The following is a 19,158-nucleotide window of genomic DNA, read 5'->3' on the forward strand; positions in this document are numbered from 1 at the left end:
CAGTGCTGAAAGTGTATGCTCCTTATCACACGTGTGCTGTAATTCAGGGTACTTTAACATATCCTTGTATGTTGGTCTCTTGTTTCAGGCTGCTATGTGCTATATTCATATTGCTGCTCTCATTGCAGAGTACCTGAAGAGAAAAGGTAAGATCAACATATCCAAAACCAACTATATATCTAGAAATATTAGTGTTCAAAATCATTTTTGGCTATCCCACTTTCCTTCCTTATATGTAAAGTATTTTTAAAGCAGATTGAATTCTTCCCAAATGTTTTCTTTTTAAACTATATCATAAATGCTAGTCTTAGACTGGAACAGTGAAAGTGTGTTTTGTGTAAAGAGGTTTAATTAAATGTTTAGCAAGGTAGTGCTAATAGAGAATGCTCCACTTGTCAGTCTGTTGTTGTTAAATATGCATGTATTAACACATACCAGTAGCAGTATACTAATACCATCTTACAATATCATAGGTTACTGGAAAATGGAAAAGATTTGTACCTCACGTATGCTCCTGGAAGATGCTCAACTCTCTGATAGTAATGTGTTACTAACAACTCACAATGGAGGAAGTGAGTGCTCTAACCGTGCCTGTTTGTGGGTCAAATAACATGATTAGGAGATCAAACTGCTGTTTTCCAACTGATCTGGAAAGATATCAACCAAATCAAAGCTGTTTCTAGTGCATGTTGAAGCCTGTTGTAGAAAGCAATTGGAAACATCATGAGTTTCTTTCCTGATGCTCTTTGGCTGGTTTGATGGATTGCTCAGAATGTCTCTGGTTATGGGCTTTTGCAGCAGGAAAATCCCTCTTGGGTCAATTGGTGTTTAGCATGCAAATCCATGTCCAATTCCTTGGCTGTCCAAAGCTGGGAGGGCAGGGGGATGGAATTAATATCTGGTTATCCATCTGTAACTTAGTATAGATAAAGGGTTTTTTTTTAATCTATGATACTTATTTAAAAATAAATGCAGGCTTATATTTTTTAATGCTTCTATGCCAATGGTTATTTAGTTTATGAAATCTGTATGTCATAGTAATTTTCAGCATGAGATATGTTAGCAATTTCCACAAAGAGCAATTTCCAGGGTCAAGGGCAAATACCTGGGGAAGAGAAGATGGTTTTGGGAAGACTATAGTCCTTCAATACATTTGGAACTGTCTGTGGACAAGATGAAAAAATGCATCCTTTTAGAAGGAAGCTTTCTGTGAAGAGCAATAGTTGTGAGACAGTTCAGTAGTGGTAAAAGACTTTGCCTGAATAAAGATTATAGTAGCTGGAGTAAAGAACTTGGGTGATTTTAAACCTGTATTTAAACAGTTTTCAAAACCTGAGAGAAAGAATGCAGGCTCCCATCTCAGTGTCTGTGGCTTAGCTTTTTTAATTGAACATAGTAGCGTTTTCCTACTGTTAAATTAAAGATGGGTTTTGCCAGGAGTTTTTCACCTCCCCTTGCAGCTCTACCTTTTCCACTCCAGAGCAGCAGTAAAATCCTTGTAGGGCAGACCCTTCCTGATCCATAAAGAGTGATGCCTGTGCAAGTTGTTTCTGCTGCAGCCACAGTACTAATGCCCTCAGCTTAGCAAATACTTGATTTAAGCTCAGTTTCATTCCTTATGAGCCTTTCCATCCACACCTGCTGCCACCAGCCAGGGTTTCTGCAGGGGAGTCCCTTGGCTGGGGCCCTGGCAGCACTGCTGACCCAGGGCAGGACAGCAAAGCCACCATGGCCACGAGCCAAACGTGTCCTAGGGCCACCTCCCCTGGGCTGTGCAGTCCTGGGGACTGTGCCCCCAGGACCCCTGACAGGAGGAGCACCTGTGTCCCACCCAAGTGTGGGTTGTGTCACCTCAGGCTGCCAGGGTCATTCCTGTGCACAAAGGAGTGCTGCACATGAAGCTTTGCAAGGGCTGCCAGCACGTACAGCTCAGGAGCCAAAATGCCAAAGAGAGGAATAACAGTGCTAGCATTCCCCTTTGCCTGGAGAAGTGAATTTATATCATTGAGGAAAATGGGGAATAGTCTTGTAAATTCCACCAGCTCCATTTGTTCTTCTCATTACTTGGGCTGCAAAACAAATGAACTCATCAGCTCTGTTTTAATGGCATCTAGTAACTTCTTGAAGTATCTGTTCACTCAGTCATTAATAGCCTTTCTTGTGACTTGCACTTCAAGGCTTGTTTTCCATGGGATGGCCTGCTTTTCTGAGCATCACCCCCAACATTAAAGAAGAAGGTGCTATGAAGGAAGACTCTGGGATGCAAGATACTCCCTATAATGAGGTCAGCAATGTCATATATCTGTTCTGGATTAACAGAATGTTGTTTCTAGTCCTGTGCATGTTGCAGCAAATTAGAGTGAGTGCCTGCTCTGGATTAACAGGATGTTATTTCTAGTGGAGTCCTGTGCATGTTGCAGCAAATTAGAGTGAGTGTACTCAGGCAATGTTAAAAGGCACACAGTTTTTGACTGAAATGTCACAGCTGTTGCACTGGTGTTTAGCTAAGGAGAACTTAAAGTACCAGAGCTGAAAGTCAGGGCAGGGAGAAGCCCATGAAGCAAACCCATTCCTCTGCGTGAGATGTCAACTATTCAAGTGTTTTCATTTTACTATTATTTCAAATTTTTTTTATCTAAACAAGGGCTAGGTCACCAATACCTGATTAAACGTTGTGCAATTGCAATAAACCTTAATATGGAAGTTCCAGAATAAAAATGAACTAGAGGGTATGTGCTTTTGCTGCATTGCTATTAATTAAATGCCACCAGCTGTCAAATCACTGAACTATTTGAATTTGTGAAATTGCAGAATATTCTCGTGGAACAGCTGGAGTTGTGTGTTGAGTACCTCTGGAAGTCTGAGAGATACGAGCTTATTGCTGAGGTCAACAAGCCTATCATTGCTGTTTTTGAAAAGCAGAGGGACTTTAAAGTAAGTGGATGTTTGGTTTGGGTCTTTTTAATTATGCTAAGGCAACAGTAAAGATCAAAATTTTTAGGGGAAAGAATGTGCTTTCTTTAAAAGGAATGTTTTCTTTCTTCCTGTCTGTAATTTCTCTTTTTAATGTTTTGGGCTGTGAGAAAATAAAAAACATTGAAGTCTTTCCTGACTCTTTTCAGCATCAATGCAAGAGTAACCATAAAAAGATTTCAAATAAACCTCTTGTCTTAGCCAGTGGGGATATGTTTTTTTTGCATGGACTTTAAACCAAGAGCAGATTTACATTGTATTTAAGTTCAGAAAATGCTGATAAATTGCATGATTTCTTCACAATTTCAGGGTTTCTTAGCTTCTTATTTACTTGGCAATTTCAATTTCAAATATCAATAATTGATAGCCAGATGGTAATTGCATTTACTGATTTTTCTGGGTTTAAATTGAAAGAGACACCAAGTGGTAGGTTGCAATAAGCTGTATGCTGAGGAAGCAGGTCCTCAGATTTTAACTTAGCTGAAATTTTGGTTCACTATCCTGAGAAAGTGCTCTTTAGTGGTAACTGTGGAAAGCACATCTTTGTGTGGGGTTGGGAGCTGATTGGGGGTGTTGGAACCTTGTTCTACCTGCACAAACAGCACTTGGGTTCTCTGACCCCTTAGCAGGCCAGCAGCACTGTCTGGATGAGTCTCTGTGAGCCTGTACACAAAGCTCCACTGCCACAAAACCCTCAGAAGATGACAGAAACCTTGCAGTGAATCTTTAGTGACCACTAATGAGGTTAAACTGTTCCCTCAGCACGTCCAGCCATCTTGGCAAAGGTTTGGGAAGCCAGTTAAGGCAAGCCATGGCTGTGCAGAGCTCTGGTGGCATTCCCAAGGTGCTGGCATGCCCTCACCTGCCCTCCCTCTGTCTGTCTGTCTGTCCATGCAGAAACTGTCTGACCTGTACTACGACATCCACCGCTCCTACCTGAAGGTTGCAGAGGTGGTGAACTCTGAGAAACGTCTCTTTGGGAGATATTACAGGGTGGCATTTTATGGGCAGGTAAGTGAGCTTGGGCTCTTTTGTCTCCACAGTCAGATTTCAGACCTGTTCCTGGCAGAGTTCAGGGAAGCACTTGGTAGTGAATCACAGGTAAAAGCTCCTCATGGGTCAGACTCCCAGCAGGGTTTTAGTCAGCAGGGAGCACTCAGTTGCCTCTGTGTAAACCCCTGCTGTGCATTTAGTGATGTATTAGAGACCAGACTTCTGTGTCAGCTTCAGTTCTCAACTTCATAAAGCAAAGCTGAGACTGAGGCAGGGCAGGTTTTTTCAAACTACAACATAAATAGAACCAGATAAGGCACCTTTGATATATGGCACTCTCCTCCAATAGATCTCAAAGCAGAGCAGTATGCAGTAGATGCTTTGTTGTGTTTTTCACTGACTCTGCCTCCTGCTTCCAGGCTACCTCTGGTTCTGTGCAATGTACTGTAGAATAGCATTATTCCCTCTGCTGTGCTTCAGCACCCTTGAAGCATTATTTTGTGCTTTCTTCCACCACCAGTGTAGCAATCCAGCATGTTCCTTTTAGTCCTGGTTTTGGCAAGCATAAAATTTCCTGTGCTCTAAAATATAAAGTGTGTAAACAACAGATTGATGTGAATCATTCTGTTTGCTAATTAGATTTTAATGCAGAAATTTGCTCTTTTCTCCTTTTGATCTTATTCAAGGCTGTGGTAAGTCTAGTTCTGTTGCATGTTTTGTTTAACTCTCCTCACACATCCTTCATCCTTCCCTCTACTGTTACCTAACATTAATTTTCCTGTGCTCTCGATTCTTTGGTTCATGGCAGATAAAATAACGTTGCTGCATTCATTGTTGCATCCTGCAAACTAACTTTTGTTTGTTCAGTTCCTGAATTACCGAGCTGTACCTGTCACCATGTTGTGTGTGCACTGTGGGGCCCAATGCTGCTTCATCTCATCTCAGTGGAAGTTCCTCCCAGCTTCACTGGGAGTGGGATTGGAGCCCCTCTTCCTCTGTTGCAAGTCTTGGGGTAGCATTAATGCTGTTTGAATGCAAGCCTGCTTTCCTGGCCTGCACAGCAGCTCCCAAGGGCAGGGCTGCTGTGTCAGGCTGAGGTCCATGGCAGTGGCCACTGGAGCACTCTGGGCAGGTCATGGCCCTGACCAAGGTCCTGGCAGTGCCTTGTAAGAGCAAGGAAATGGGAATTCACTGGGGAATGGCAGGTCATGGCTCTCTGGGCAGATTAGCAAAGTTGAACTTGCCAAATGCAAGGAGGAAGTGAGCTGCACCTGAGGAAGGGCAGAGTTTTCCTTATGCCTGGCCTTCCTCAAAATGGGAGCAGCACAGGGCAAAACAGGGCTCTCCTGCCTGCAGCCTCTGGCCAGCACTCTCCCAGAGCCAGTGGCTCTCCCACGGGGTAATTCAGCTGCAGCACTTCTGCTGAACTGGGTTAGCATCTCTGTAACAGTGCAATGACTTTCCAGGTGCCAGTGCCACAAGGACAACTTCATTTAAACAGTTTTAGTGCTCTAAAGGGTGTGACTGTGTCACAGCTGTGTCTTCCTCTGTTCCCCCCAGTCCCTGGGCTCTAAAGGCAACAGGCACTGCCTCTCCTTGCCCTTTGCAGGAGAGATGTCATGTGGCTGCTGTTCCTCAACTGAAACAAAAGCTCCAGGGAAAGCAGATTAAAGAACAAAAGAATAATGTTAATACTGGGAGGGAGAATTTTGGGGATTCTTAGTGGAGAAAGATGATCTGCTGCTGTACCTGAAAACTGTTCTTCATGCAAAAGCAGAGGCAGAATTTGGTTACTGCATTGCTGCAGGGACCCTGTGCGAGGATGGTTTGAATTAATGTGATCCTCAGGGAGGACACAGTCATCTGTTTTCACCAGCAAGATTTATTTGCCAGCTCAGGGAGCTGGATCTCATGGCAGCTGCTGGTTTAGACTGCACATTCTGCTAAAGGCCTTTGGTGACAATATCTCATTGCACCCCCAAGTGACCACACTAGCCAGTGCATATGAGTTTACTCACAGATGAGTGTTTGAGAAGTCAGTATCTTTCTTGAATTATGAGCCAAAAGACATCCTGTTAAATATACTGAATAGCTGAGATCTCATGTTGTGCTGATAAACAAAGACATTCAAGACCCCTTTTTCAGAGCAGTGTCAGGCAAAGGTAGAGCTGAGGGTTTGTTCTCCTGTGTGTACAAGAAGCTGGAGGGCAGAGTTTCACAGTGATCACAATCACTTACTGTGGGATGAGACAGGGTAAGAACCATTAGTTCCTGGCAGGTCAAGCAGAAGGCTTTACCTCAGCACCTTTCACAAAGGGCAGAGAAGGGTCTGATGTACTGTGAGCTCCAAGGCTCTGTCTGGAGATGTGTGAGGATGAGGAAGAGCCTTATCAGAACTCCCAGTGATAGGCCTGGATCAAAACTTGTCTCTCAGAGCATCAGAGCTCAGTGGAAACCAGTAACCTGCTGCTGTTCAGGAGGTCATCTGCCTTCCATCACCTTCAGCTGCTCCCTGTCATCATTTTTATCTGTGAGGCTGCATTGTCCGTGCAGGACCAAACCAGCCAGGATGAAAATAATCCAGGGATATGCATTGATAATGTAACCTTGGCTGCTTAATATTTTAAAATCCTGAAACTGGAGGATATTTGGCTTCTGAAAAGTATTTAATCTTACTTTTAATAGTCTTTGCCAGACATATAGCATATGGCAGACATGATTATTTATAGCTCACAGTTAACTTCTGCTTGTCACTTGTCAGCTGAAATACTGTAGGGAATATGTACTTGAATGATGTCTCTTGTATTAGAGATAAGACTAAATCTGTTAGTTTTTTGTTTTCAAGTATTTTTTTTAAGTAAAACTATTAACAGAGATATCATCTCAGTGTGCCATGCAGCATCAGCAGAGATTTGGCACTTACAGATAAACACTGTGTTCCAGCATGCAAACATACACAGCATCAGGGTTTAAGAGCATAAACTGTATTCTAGCTTGCTATGTGATCATTTTGGAAAACATGAGGGGTTTTGTTGAAAACACTGAATAATAACAGAAAGCAGATGTCTTTTGACAGAAACGGTCCAGAATAGTATGTTTAAGTATGATTGTATCAAACTAATGAGGTTTTCCCACATAAAGCAGTTTTGCTTCAGTGGAAACAAGATCAAAAACCAGATTATGATCCTGTAGATATTTTCTCAGTGTAATCAATAGGAAGTCAATTGCCTGCCCAGCTCAACAGATGTTTGTAGGATGTCAACTTTGGGGCTCTAGATTTTTTTCTCTAATTACCTGTGAAGGTTTTCATATGCCTATGGAATTTAATTGATAATGTTGTTAAAAATCATGCAATGTTAGAAGGTTGGTGTGAGACTGAAGAAGATGCTGTCAGATGAGCTGCTGTTGCAGCTGTTAGTTACTGGTTCCCAGTAATGCCCACAGTACTCCTGACACTTGCCAAATTAAAAGACAATTTTATTGCCCCTTGTCCTCACTGAAGGAGAAGCCAGAGATGCACATATTTGTTAATCCCCATTGAAATAAAGTTTGGGAGGGGGTTTCTAAAGAAGGAATGAAATCCATAGCTTATTTTAGTTTAATTCTTTTGGGGGTTTTGTGAAGATTTGTCTCATCAATAATTTTAGAGGGCAAAGTTGAAACACACTTCCAGATAAAAAAGCTGGATTTTGCATGAGTACCTTCTGAATGGATTTTGGAGATATCTCTTGCCTTCATTAATTTCTGCTTCTCTGTTTTTCTGCAGCTGGCAGTTTGCTTAGGCATATTGTAGAATTAGCCATCCAAGCCACACCCTGTGAAGTTCAAAGGGCCCTGGGTCTGACATCATTAATGCTGTCTGCCTTTCCCCCTGTCCCTGCAGCTTCAGGTGTTTTCCTCTGGCTCACTTTGCATTAAGGTGAAAGGAAGAGGCTGTGAGTGTAGCTGCAGTGGTGCCCTTCACCAAGCTGCACATGAAGCCCTAGGGGGGGCTGGATTGGGACATGGGGCTCATGGCATTGGGACAGATCCAGTCCTTGTTAATGGGGCAGTGGCTGCTCTCTGCCCAGCTGGGACAGCTTCTCCTGGAGCTTTGAGGTACATGTTCATCTTGTGGCAGCTGTGTCTCACCTGCAGGTGATGCGATGCTCTGTTAATTTTCAGAGGTTGGCATTTCTTCTGAAGCCTGACAGATTCATGTTCAGATCTTCAGTGGGCCCTTTTATTAAAGCTCTGCCAAGTCCATCCACTGTATTAAATCATGACCTCAACAAGACTGTGTCTTTGTTGCAAAGGAACACAGCCTGTGTATCTCTTTTTTTGTTTTTCTTTTTCTTTTCAATTGTAATTTGCTAATTATCCCTGGAAGTTCTGCAATTCTATGTGGCCTTTCAAGGTGCCCACCAGAGTTTCTCTTCAGCTGGCCTGAGGAGATGCAGATTGGTTTCCAAGTGCTCCCATGCCATGGCCATGGGCAGCAGTGCCCAGCCTGTGCCTGCACATGTGGCTCCAAGAGGATGCACTGGAGGTGATGTGCTGCACACAACCCAGCTGGGCTCAGTGTCCAGCAAACAGCTGTCAATTAAACCAAATTGTTAAGATTTAAAGCATTTTTAATTCTAGTTTTTAATCCATGAGGGTTTTTTCATCATACACACATCATCATTTTCAAGAAAACCCTTTTAACTCTTTAAGCTGCTTGGTCTCTTGAGTGAATAAATGTGTAGGGATCTTTTCCTGGGTAGCTTTGGAGATTGCAGACCAGTATAAACACTGACCTCTAGGCACATGTCTGCTAGGAGTGGACAGAGGTAAGCTTTTCACTTAGGTGCTGGAAGTGGCCTACTGGATGCACTGGTGGGTATACAGGCAACTTTGATTCCTGATGTAAGCACCTAATTTAGGTTTTGCCATGGCTGTTATGTTCACTATATCCTTTTGTTTCTTTCCAAACAGGGCTTTTTTGAAGAAGAGGAAGGTAAAGAGTATATCTATAAAGAGCCCAAATTAACTGGCTTGTCTGAGATCTCTCAAAGGCTGATGAAACTTTATGCAGACAAGTTTGGAATAGATAATGTGAAGATCATCCAGGACTCCAACAAGGTAGGAAAAACATGTGGTTTTTCACAAAGGAGAGAACTGAATGCATGGTGCAAGATGAGCAGGCAGATATTTGCTGCAGTGCAGAAGCAGGTTGTTTTTTGTCTCATTTAGCTTTCATCCATTTTTGCTGTAGTCAAAGGTCCCACTCTTCTTAGAGAACTCCTGGTAAAATACCCTTTTATCCATCCATGATCTGTGTATTTCTTTGGGAAGTCTCAGTTTTCATCGGTATGGCTATAAATAAATAAACACATCAAAAATGTTTTGGATTCCTTGGGAGCTCATCACACTTACCACCATTTCATTGTTGTGCCCCCGTCCCGCAGGTGAACCCCAAAGACCTGGATCCCAAGTACGCCTACATCCAGGTGACCTACGTGACCCCTTTCTTTGAGGAGAAGGAGGCCGAGGAGCGGAAGACGGACTTTGAGATGCACCACAACATCAACCGCTTCGTCTTCGAGACGCCCTTCACGCTCTCGGGGAAGAAGCACGGCGGGGTGGAGGAGCAGTGCAAGAGGCGCACCATCCTCACCAGTACGTCTGCTGCCTGCTCCAGCTCACCCTCCCAGCCCACACTGTCCATCAGCCAGTTGTGCAAATGCTTGGTCAAATACTGGAATCATCTGCCCAGGGAGGTGGTGGAGTCACCATCCCTGGATGTGTTTAAAAAAAGACTGGATGTGGCACTTGGTGCCATGACCTAGTTGAGGTGCTAGAACATGGGTTGGGCTCGATGATCTTAAAGGTCTCTTCCAACCTAGAGATTCTGTGATTCTGTGCAGAATCATAACTCCTCTTTTCACCATGTCTTCCTTACAGACCTGCTGACCAGCTTAGGGATAGTTATTTTCATTCAGCTGCTTTATTTGTCCTTATAATTGACATCTTAACTGCTCTTGCAGTGATGTAACTTGGGAGTGGTTCTGCTGGAGGCAGCTTAGCACTCGGAACCATTTTCTTTTAATAATAAACAATTCAAATAAAAAGCCAAGTAGGATGTCTATTCTGCTAAGAGTAGAACTTTCAGATAGAAATTTTTGTTCAAAATGGGAGTAATATCTAGCTTAAAAAAAAACCTCTATAATGTATCTAAGATTTCAATCAGTGTTTTAAGGCAGGAATGTCAGGAGCACTAGATGCGTCTTAATGAGTCACGTTAAACTGAAATTTTTTGCTCCTTATCATGATTGAAATCTCTCTTTTAAAAAGCCTCCTTTGTGAGACTGCTGCTGAAACTTGTCATGTCTGAACTTTGATGTATGAGGAACTGTCTGAGATGGATGTCTCATGGGCAGCCATGGGCAGCAAGGCTGATGTTCACAGCAAAGGCTCCCAAGTGACAGAAAATAGAGTTCCTTACCAACTTCAGTGCATCTGCTTCCCCCAAAGGACAAAGTGAAAAAAACTTCTTACAGTGCAAGCACAGTCACCTAAAAGTTTTGTTCTGGCAAGCCAGGAAAGAGGCACTGATATCTGAGGGTGTCTTGTTGCATGACACAGCTTGGCTTGTAAGAAGAAGAAAGGAGGAATAGCTTGTGTGTGGTTTTTTTAAGTGCTTGGGCAGCAGTAGGTGTTGTGAGATCTGTACTGAAGCAGGTAGTTTCACTGACTTGAAAGTGCAAGTCTGTTATGGTCTGTCTGGCAAAAACAGAGAGGGCTGTTCTTCTGGCAGAATATTTCCCCTGGGTTATTACATGCTGTCATCAGCTCCCACTGCTCTCAGCCCTGCTCCATCTTTGGCATTAGGTGGGAATTTTATGCCCTCCTCTTCTCCCCTGCTTTTCCCCTTTGACACCTACCTCACCTCAGTGCTTTTCACTAAAGGAAACATTCTTTTCTTCTCTTGTTTTTTTCTTTTTTTTTTCCACTCCTGTTTGATAAAGTCATGTTTTCATTTGTTTCCTGGGTCAACTTAAGCATTTTCAGTTTGAGAAGAAAGCAAAACTTCTGCTATGGCTGGAGGAGTGCTGAAGCCAGTTGTGCCTGGGTGGCTGGAGTGGCACCTGCACTGCATCTCTGCTCCAGAGCCTGCTGGGCCAAGGGCGAGTGCAGTGTGGCTGCAGTCCTTGGCTCTCTGCCATGCCTGGCTCCTGCTTCCAGCTCTGCAAGTCATGGGTTTCCTGCTTTCTAATGAGACAGACATGCTGTAAACTGGAGTTTTGTTAGGTCTGAGCTGACTGGAAGCAGATGCTTAGTGGAGAAGGACATGCATGGAGTTTGGGAGACCTTCCAAAGCATGTAGGGCAATCAGAAATGTGTTAGCTCAGATCAGATTTAATGCACATTAACAGTACCTTTGCTAAACTCCCTGAGATCCATGAAAGGCCTTGAGTGGAAGTAGAGTTTTAAAGGTGAATAATTCCTCTGTCAGCTCCCATGGCAGTATTTAGGCTGAATGTTAATTGCATCCTTCATTGCTTTAAGGATGATGTTTTAATAGGTTCATCTGCAGGTGAGTGTCCTGGTTTAGCCTCAGCTGGCAGCTAAGCCCCATGCAAGTACCTCTTCACTGCTTTAAGGATGATGTTTTAATAGTAGGTTCATCTGCAGGTGAGTGTCCTGGTTTAGCCTCAGCTGGCAGCTAAGCCCCATGCAGCAGCTCACTCACTGAGTGTCCTCTGGTGGGACAGGGAAAATCAGAAGTGTAAATGTGAAAGAACTTACAGGTTGAGATGAAGACAGTTTAATAGGTAAAGCAAAAGCTGCACAAACAAGCAAAGCAATGATTCATTGCAGGGGTTGAGTCACTGCTTCCCTGGGAAGGCAGGTAAAGGTAACTCCAAGAAAGCAGGGCTCCAGCACATGTAACAGTGTCTTAGGAAGACAAACACCACACTCTCAATGTCCCTCCTCCTTCCCCCAACTCTATATGTGCTGAGTGTGACACCATGCGGTGTGGAAAATCCCTTGGGTCAGTTGGGGTCAGCTGTCCTGGCTGTGTCCCCTCCCAAATCCTTGGGCACCCCCAGCCTCCTTTCTGCTGTGTGGGGAGAGGAGCAGAAAAGGCCTTGATGCTGTGTAAGCCCTGCCCAGCAATAACCAGAACATCCCTGTGCTATCAGTGCTGTTTCCAGCACAAATCCAGAGCACAGCTCTGTACCAGATACTGTGAGGAAAATTAACTCCATCCCAGCCAACACCAGCACTGTGAATGATTCCCAATTCAGCTAAGCTAGGGACTCCTGGCTCTAAAATATGTGGAATATGCTTGATGTGAGGCTTTGAGCTGTCTGAAGTTCAGTGAGGACTTACAGTTTGGTGCCTTAACAGAAGACATTTGTGAATTCGAAAATCTGAGCACTGAGAGCTTTTTACCACCTGCATGGGGCAGAGCTTGGTACCAAACAGTGATGAGTTCAAAAGGAAATGCTCTTCTAGTGCTGGGTACATGAGAATTCAGTTTGGACATGCTGTGTCACTTCTACTCATTCCATGATTAAAACTTAATTTTAATGGATTAATAAAGAGATTGACAAAGTCAAAAGTTAATACTTTGGCTTAATTGTTTTGCTTTCCTAAAAGCTCTCTTGTTGGGTGAGTTCTCTAACTCATTTCTCTCTCTTGAGCAGCCAGTCACTTGTTTCCCTACGTGAAGAAGAGGATCCAGGTCATAAGCCAAACCAGCACAGAGCTGAACCCCATCGAAGTGGCCATTGATGAGATGTCCAAAAAGGTCTCAGAGCTCAATCAGCTTTGCACAATGGAAGAAGTGGACATGATCCGACTGCAGCTCAAGCTCCAAGGAAGTGTCAGTGTCAAGGTAATGTCAATTTGCTGCTTTTTTTCCTCTTTTTTCAGTGCTACCTAAATTTTTATTCTGATTTTCATCATTCCAGACACTTTTTGTATTTGGCATATCCTGTATTATGGAGCTGTTAGATCTCACTCTAAACACCTTAAGGAATGGAAAGTTTCTCACTGGCATTGAGACTGCTGGTTTTATATGCTAATTATTTAATTCAAGTCTACTCTTAATAACAAATAAGGCCTTTCCAACAAGACTGTCAAGTGTCACTTGAGAATATGGCCCACCACAAGTGGGTGGATTCTTTAAAGGCAGTTTTGCTAGGATTGGCTTTGCCATTCCCTGTTAAGGAAAGTTGGGATTGTGACAGGCGTGTGTTCTCCTGGTGCTCTCATTGAAATATCTACAAACAAACATGTAACTGTGTGGGTGCTCAGCTGGCTGGGGACTTGGAAAGGCCAGCACACATCTGCAGCTTGTACCAGGTTGAGCAGCTCCTGTTTCTTCAGTAAAACTCCTCAGCTTCCATCCTGGTGACAAAAGGAGTGAGGGGATGTTCTACTCACAGCCTAGCTTGCCTCAGGCCGGTCTCTAAGACCAAGAAAAACAACAAGGAATGGCGTGTTCTCTGTTCCTAAGCTGTGTATTTCTCACCCAGGTAAATGCTGGACCGATGGCCTATGCTCGAGCTTTTCTTGAAGAAACAAATGCTAAGAGATATCCTGATAATCAAGTTAAGCTTCTGAAGGAAATCTTCAGGTAAACATTCATTTTAGGCTTTTCACCCCCCGCATAGCACATGGAGAAAACTCTGCACAGAAAACTCTCACAAAATCAGGCTGATTTGAACCAGCCTGATTTACATCTGCATTTACCCTATCTGACAAGTCATTCCTGAGAAACATTTACCGGAGTTCTGGGCTACCCTAGTAGAATACATTCCTTTTGATCTGAAATTCACTTCCAACAAGGTGCAGTTTGCAAGGGGGAGAAGAGATGCAGCACTGCGTGTGTATAGATAGGTTTTTTCATCACTGCAAAACCCGTGTCATTGTTTTTGTGGTTTTGTGCTTGCAGGCAATTTGCTGAAGCCTGTGGCCATGCCCTCGATGTCAACGAGCGCCTCATTAAGGAGGACCAGTTTGAGTATCAGGGGGAGATGAAGTCTCATTACAAGGATATGCTCAGCGAGCTCTCTGTAGTTATGAATGAACAGGTCAGAACATCTCTTTGGGTGCTGCTTGGGCTCCATGAGGGTGGCTAATTGTGTCTTCTAGTGACAAATGAAGCTGTAGAGCAAAATACTATGAGTAAAACCTTACAATGCAATAGTGACAGATCAGAGTTTATTTTTTTGTGGCTTTGGCTTTTGTTGCTTCCCCTCTTTTTTTTTTTAATAGAAGTATAATCTCTATCTGATCAACAAAGGTGTGTTTTCTTCCTGCCTTGCTACATATTGAAAAGCTGAATGTTTGTGAGGCTGTGCTGACTGGGGTTTAGAGGTATAGAAAAATAGTCTAAGTTAATGCTTTATGCTTTGCTTGCTTTGTCCTATAGCTGTGTTGTATTTAATTAAAACAATAAATTGCTATTAACATGTAGCTTATAACCACAAGAGGTATCTTTATTGTATCTATTTATATTCAGCTTTCAGAGAAAGTTATTTTTCAAATTTTTTTATACTTGAGTACACTATCAGGATAGATGCCATGTATTTTAGAAGCTTCAGAAGGATGAGCCATGCATATATATATATATAAAAAATATGAACTGCATCCCAAAATTCTGAATTGGCCTCCAGTGCACACTTGCAGCTATTCTACTGCTGTGTCCAGGCAGGTTTTTTTTTTAATATTTTCAGTTTCAATTAAATATTGAGCTATTAGCATACTGAAGTGCTAATTAAACCATGTTTAATTATATCTCTGCATGTTTATGAGCAGGCTATCTTAGATTGCATGTGATAAATAGTTTCTCTCTAGCAGCTGTGCTGCATTTCCAGGTGCCTGTAGCATCCAGAAGCACTGTTGGTGTAGAGTGACTTGGTTTAACCACTGGTGTCAGTGGTGGCATCTCACAGCAGTGCCTACATGGCTCTCCATTACCCCGTGGTGTATTTTTCATCTTCACATATGAGGAGAATAAGGATTGACCTGAATTTTTTGCCAATTGTTGTACTTACTGTGGAATTGAGTGAGTTTTCCCTTGGGTGTAAAGCTCCTAATTGCTTGGAGGCCTGGTGCCTGCTGGATGGGCTCGAGCTCAGGGGTGGCTGCAGGTCTGGGAGTTGTGCTCCTCTCCTCTTCAGGTGTATAAAGATTTGTGAACCTCAAGCCTTCCAGTGATTTTATCCTAACCAGTGTGTATCAGTGTTTTGTTAAGTGTGTAAGTGTTAAGGGTGTTATGTGCTAATCAATAGTCATGCATCTCACATGGGGGTTATTGTGGCCATCAGTCAGTGTGCACAGGCAGCACCATGTCTTGTGTGAACCACTGTTTCCCACAAGAATGGAAAATGGATGGTCAGCTCAAAAGAGGCATGAGCAGCTCATGAGCTTCAGTATTCAGAAAACATTTGGAGAGTTCTGTTAAATGCTCATACCTGTATTTTTGTCTATGAGCTCTGAGTTTTCTTCGTGCTAAATAATACAAAATTACTTGTACAAACCAGTGCTAATGTGTAAAGAGTTCATCCAACAAAAGTCAAAATTGTCATCTCTTTTACCAAAATCATCTGAATTTTAAAGTCCACCCTGAAAACAGTCTCCCACTTGCAATCCTTTGGGGAAGCCTAAAAAGTGACAGCCCCATTTTCTGGGCAGTGGGGGGTTTTGAGAAAACTCTACTCTTCCTGCAGTGAACTCATGAACTCTCTGCTTCTGAGCAGAGTATTTCCTCAGAGAAATCACATGCCATAAACTGTGGCTGAAATATTTATCTCACAGTTGGAAAGCTTGAGGCTCTCTTGCATCTGTGCTGTGTGCTTTACACCAGTACAATTTGCCATCTTTCCCATTGTTGTATTCAAGAGAGTTTTGTTTCTCACCTACTGACAGTGACTTTTTCATCACCATATGTTTTTCTCTCTTTTGTTTTTCTCTTTTTTGTTTTTCTTTTCTGACAGCTCTGTCATGGTCCTTGCTTATACAGCTTCTCTTCTTCCCTGTCTAACATTTCCCTCAATACTATAGCCAAAAGTGGTATGTTCATTTTTCTTACATCTATTTTTTTTCTTTTAATGTCATATACTTCCCTCACTTGCTGGTTTTTCTGCTGGGTATGTTTGTTTCATTTCATCTCTGATGACTCCCTTCTCAGGGAGTTTAAAGAAGATCTAAGCTGTGTGTGTGATGTATTGTCCATGAGCAGTCTTGAGGGGCCTGTTTTTTAGGATCCTAGTTGTGAACCTTGGGGAGGCCAGTGAGACAGCTCGACAAGGGCCCCCTAATGCAAAAGCAAGTGCCAATTGCAGTAAAAGTGGCTGCCAGGGTGTGCCCAAGTTCCAGTGCCCTTCCTGCAGCCCAGGGTGTGAGAGCAGCTCCTGCCCAGAGCTGCCAAGCTGCTGAAGCTGTCCCTACTCTTGGGTGACACCTGGGGTGTGGCTGACCTGCAGCCCTGGCCGAGGACAGTGGGGTGATGGTGTAGGGTTCCACCTGGAGCTTTGTCAAGGGGACAGGTTTCTCTTCCAGTGCTGTGTGCTCAGTGGGGATCACCCTGTCTCTGCTCTGGATGCTCCAACGAAGCGCCCATGGAGGAAGACAGGTTTTCAGTCTGCCTTTATAGGAGTAGGAAAGAAGAGCTATCATCAAGGCTAGAAGAGCTTCTTCAGGAAAAATTTCTTCCCTCTTGCTAAAGGCTACCCAAAGGACAGGGCAGCACTTTTGGCACTGCTGCTGGACTGCAGCTCTGCCCACAGGCTCAGCCTGGCCCTTGGTGCCAGCCCTGCTGCATCCCCCGATGGCAGCGTGGGCACAGCTGGGCCTGTCTGTGCCACCGTCAGGGGTGCTGGTGTGGGGTCCAGGAGTCTGCAAGGTGTAGGGATCTTGTGTGGGAGTGGTGCAGTTCAGGGAACCCCATGGAGCTTGGCAGAAGCTCCAGCTCCATTTTGCCCCTGACTCAGGATGTCATCCCTGCCCCTGCAGCCTCCATTTACCAGGGAAAGGTCCTTTTCCTCTGTCAGATCCTTAGCATCACTGTGTAACAGCTAAAAAAATGGGAAACCCTTGCTTAGACAACAGACACTTCAGACACCAAATTATTCAGATTTTTTTCACTTTGCCTTTTTTTTTTTTTCTTTCTGGAAAGATTGCCTACAAGGAGGACTCAGCAAAACATCCCGGGATGGAGCGCACGTATTCCTGAGTCATCCATAGAGCCAGCTCCTCTGTGCCAGCAGCAGCCACTCCAGCCAATCCTGATGCCTGACTGCAATGTGGGAACACATGGCCTCAGGAAGATCTGCTGTCTGGGGTGGGGTTTGTCCTTTGTTGTTGAGGGTATTTTTTCCTTTTAGATTAATAGTACTGAAAATTAAGTTGATGAACAATACCAGGAAAAGGATTTGAAGGTTAAGATTTTAATTTATTGGAAGTCTTCATGGTGTTATTTTTAAAAAAATGCAAGCTTGAGATTTTTTTTTATTTTTTGCCTGCCCAATATTTGCACATTCCCTCTTTTTTCTTTTTCTTTTTTGTTGTCAGTTTTTGATTTTGAGCAGCCTTTATTAAGCCAGGCTGATTACAAAATTCCCATTGAATAGATAGGTACACGGCAAACCCTAAGTTTGCTATAAATTATAATATATCTAATACTAAGTCCTAGTATACATATATTTTAAAGGTCAGAGTGGATGTTTTATAACATTTAAGCATATTGCAATTGTAAATAGAAGATGTGTAAAATATGTCATTTTTACAAAATTTTAAAAAATATCTTTTTAGTTAATTATGACAGTACTAAGAATATGGATAACATTTCAGTTACCATTATATTAAAATATTTGTGTATGTGTATAAAAGCGTCCATAAAATTTTCTCTTTGAAGCTCTGTGCATTGGTTCATTCCTATGGCAGCACTCCCTGGAGTGGTGGAGATCAGGAGCATCCCAACTGTCTGTCCTGTTGTAGCTGCTGATAGACACTTCTGACATCTGCAGAACTTGGCTTTGGGTTCTCTCCATGGCCCCAGACTGAAGTCACCCTGACAAGCAGGCTTGGTGTAGTTCTCCTGCTTGAGGCCAAGAAAACTCAGCTTTTCCTTTGAAGTTCATAGTCCCAGACTTTGCCCAGGGCACACTGGGAAGCGATGTGCCTTCAGTGAGATGTTTGTTTTCAGTTTCTGCATCATGTGGGGATAAGGTGGAGTGATTGTGCCAGTTCTTTCACAGAAAATCCCTCCTTGCAGCAGTCCCTGTTCACAGTACTGTTCATAGTGTGTTAGAATTTTTCTTTCCTGTGCACACAGTGCCCACAATTCTGCTAAACTGTTTTTTTCTCTGTTTAGCTCATTTTACCTGGAGAAGCTCTGGTGATTGCCCTGAGGCCTCCACAGGTTTGTTCAGGGCAGAGGCCAGTGCTATCTGTTTCTGCCTGGGGTTACCAGGAGGAATTTTCCAGTGTTTTGCCTCGTTCTGCCCTCCTGTCTCTTCCCATAACACCCCAAGTTCACAAGTGGTGCATCTCAGCTGGAGTTGTGCCTGGCCCTGCAGGCCAGAGTCAAGGGTGGGCTCTGAATTCACCCATCTCTGTGTGCAAGGCAGAGCTGCCATGAGCCAGCCTCCCCCTGCTGTCTCACTCAGCAGATCAGGAGCTTTCCAGAATTCTTGGCTGAGGTTTGGAAACCCCCCCAGTGCCCTTGGCTGGTGGGGGAAGGAGGGCAGTGGTTGGGACGGGCACACCGTGGTTTGGGATGGCCCAGCATCAGTGCAGCAACAGTGTGACCCTCACCTGGGGCTTGGGAAGAGCCCAAGGAAAGGGAAAGGGCCCTGCACAGCAGCATCAAACACACAGCTGGGCAGGAGCTGAGCCCTCCTCATCCTCACCCCAACAGGCTCTCTGCTCTTCGGACACTGCGCTCTGCAAAAACAGTGGTCTGCTGAAAGAATTATGTCTGGCCCAAAATTTAACTTGCTTCATGCTGTGTATGTATATATAAACCTGCTGTTTATATATGTATATCTATGGGAGGAGCCCATATATAATGTATATTTGTGTCATCAGTGGTGGCAGCAGGACTGTGCTGTACAGAGAAGTGAGTGAGCACAGAGTCCTCTTGTCCCTTGGTTTGTTGGTCTCGCTGGACTCATTTTGTTTATGATGGTTTCTGGATGGGTACTCCAGAAG

The 19,158-nt window shown here is 43.7% G+C and overlaps 1 protein-coding gene across 1 annotated transcript in view; it reads left to right on the forward strand.

Moving 5' to 3' along the window:
• The window catches only part of DOCK10 (dedicator of cytokinesis 10), a 121,684-nt gene extending 103,853 nt beyond the window's left edge, over positions 1-17,831 (forward strand). Inside the window, 11 exon segments of the mRNA XM_039722389.1 lie at positions 89-146; positions 474-572; positions 2,178-2,284; positions 2,812-2,934; positions 3,871-3,984; positions 8,923-9,069; positions 9,396-9,606; positions 12,642-12,832; positions 13,476-13,576; positions 13,895-14,033; positions 17,123-17,831. Coding sequence (XP_039578323.1) covers positions 89-146; positions 474-572; positions 2,178-2,284; positions 2,812-2,934; positions 3,871-3,984; positions 8,923-9,069; positions 9,396-9,606; positions 12,642-12,832; positions 13,476-13,576; positions 13,895-14,033; positions 17,123-17,242 — 1,410 coding nt within the window. The 3' untranslated portion in view covers positions 17,243-17,831.
• Positions 17,832-19,158: the final 1,327 nt, after the last annotated feature.

The sequence above is a fragment of the Passer montanus genome, unplaced genomic scaffold (genome assembly GCF_014805655.1).
Source record: "Passer montanus isolate IOZ18808 unplaced genomic scaffold, ASM1480565v1 scaffold48, whole genome shotgun sequence".
Classification (NCBI taxonomy): Eukaryota; Metazoa; Chordata; class Aves; order Passeriformes; family Passeridae; genus Passer; species Passer montanus.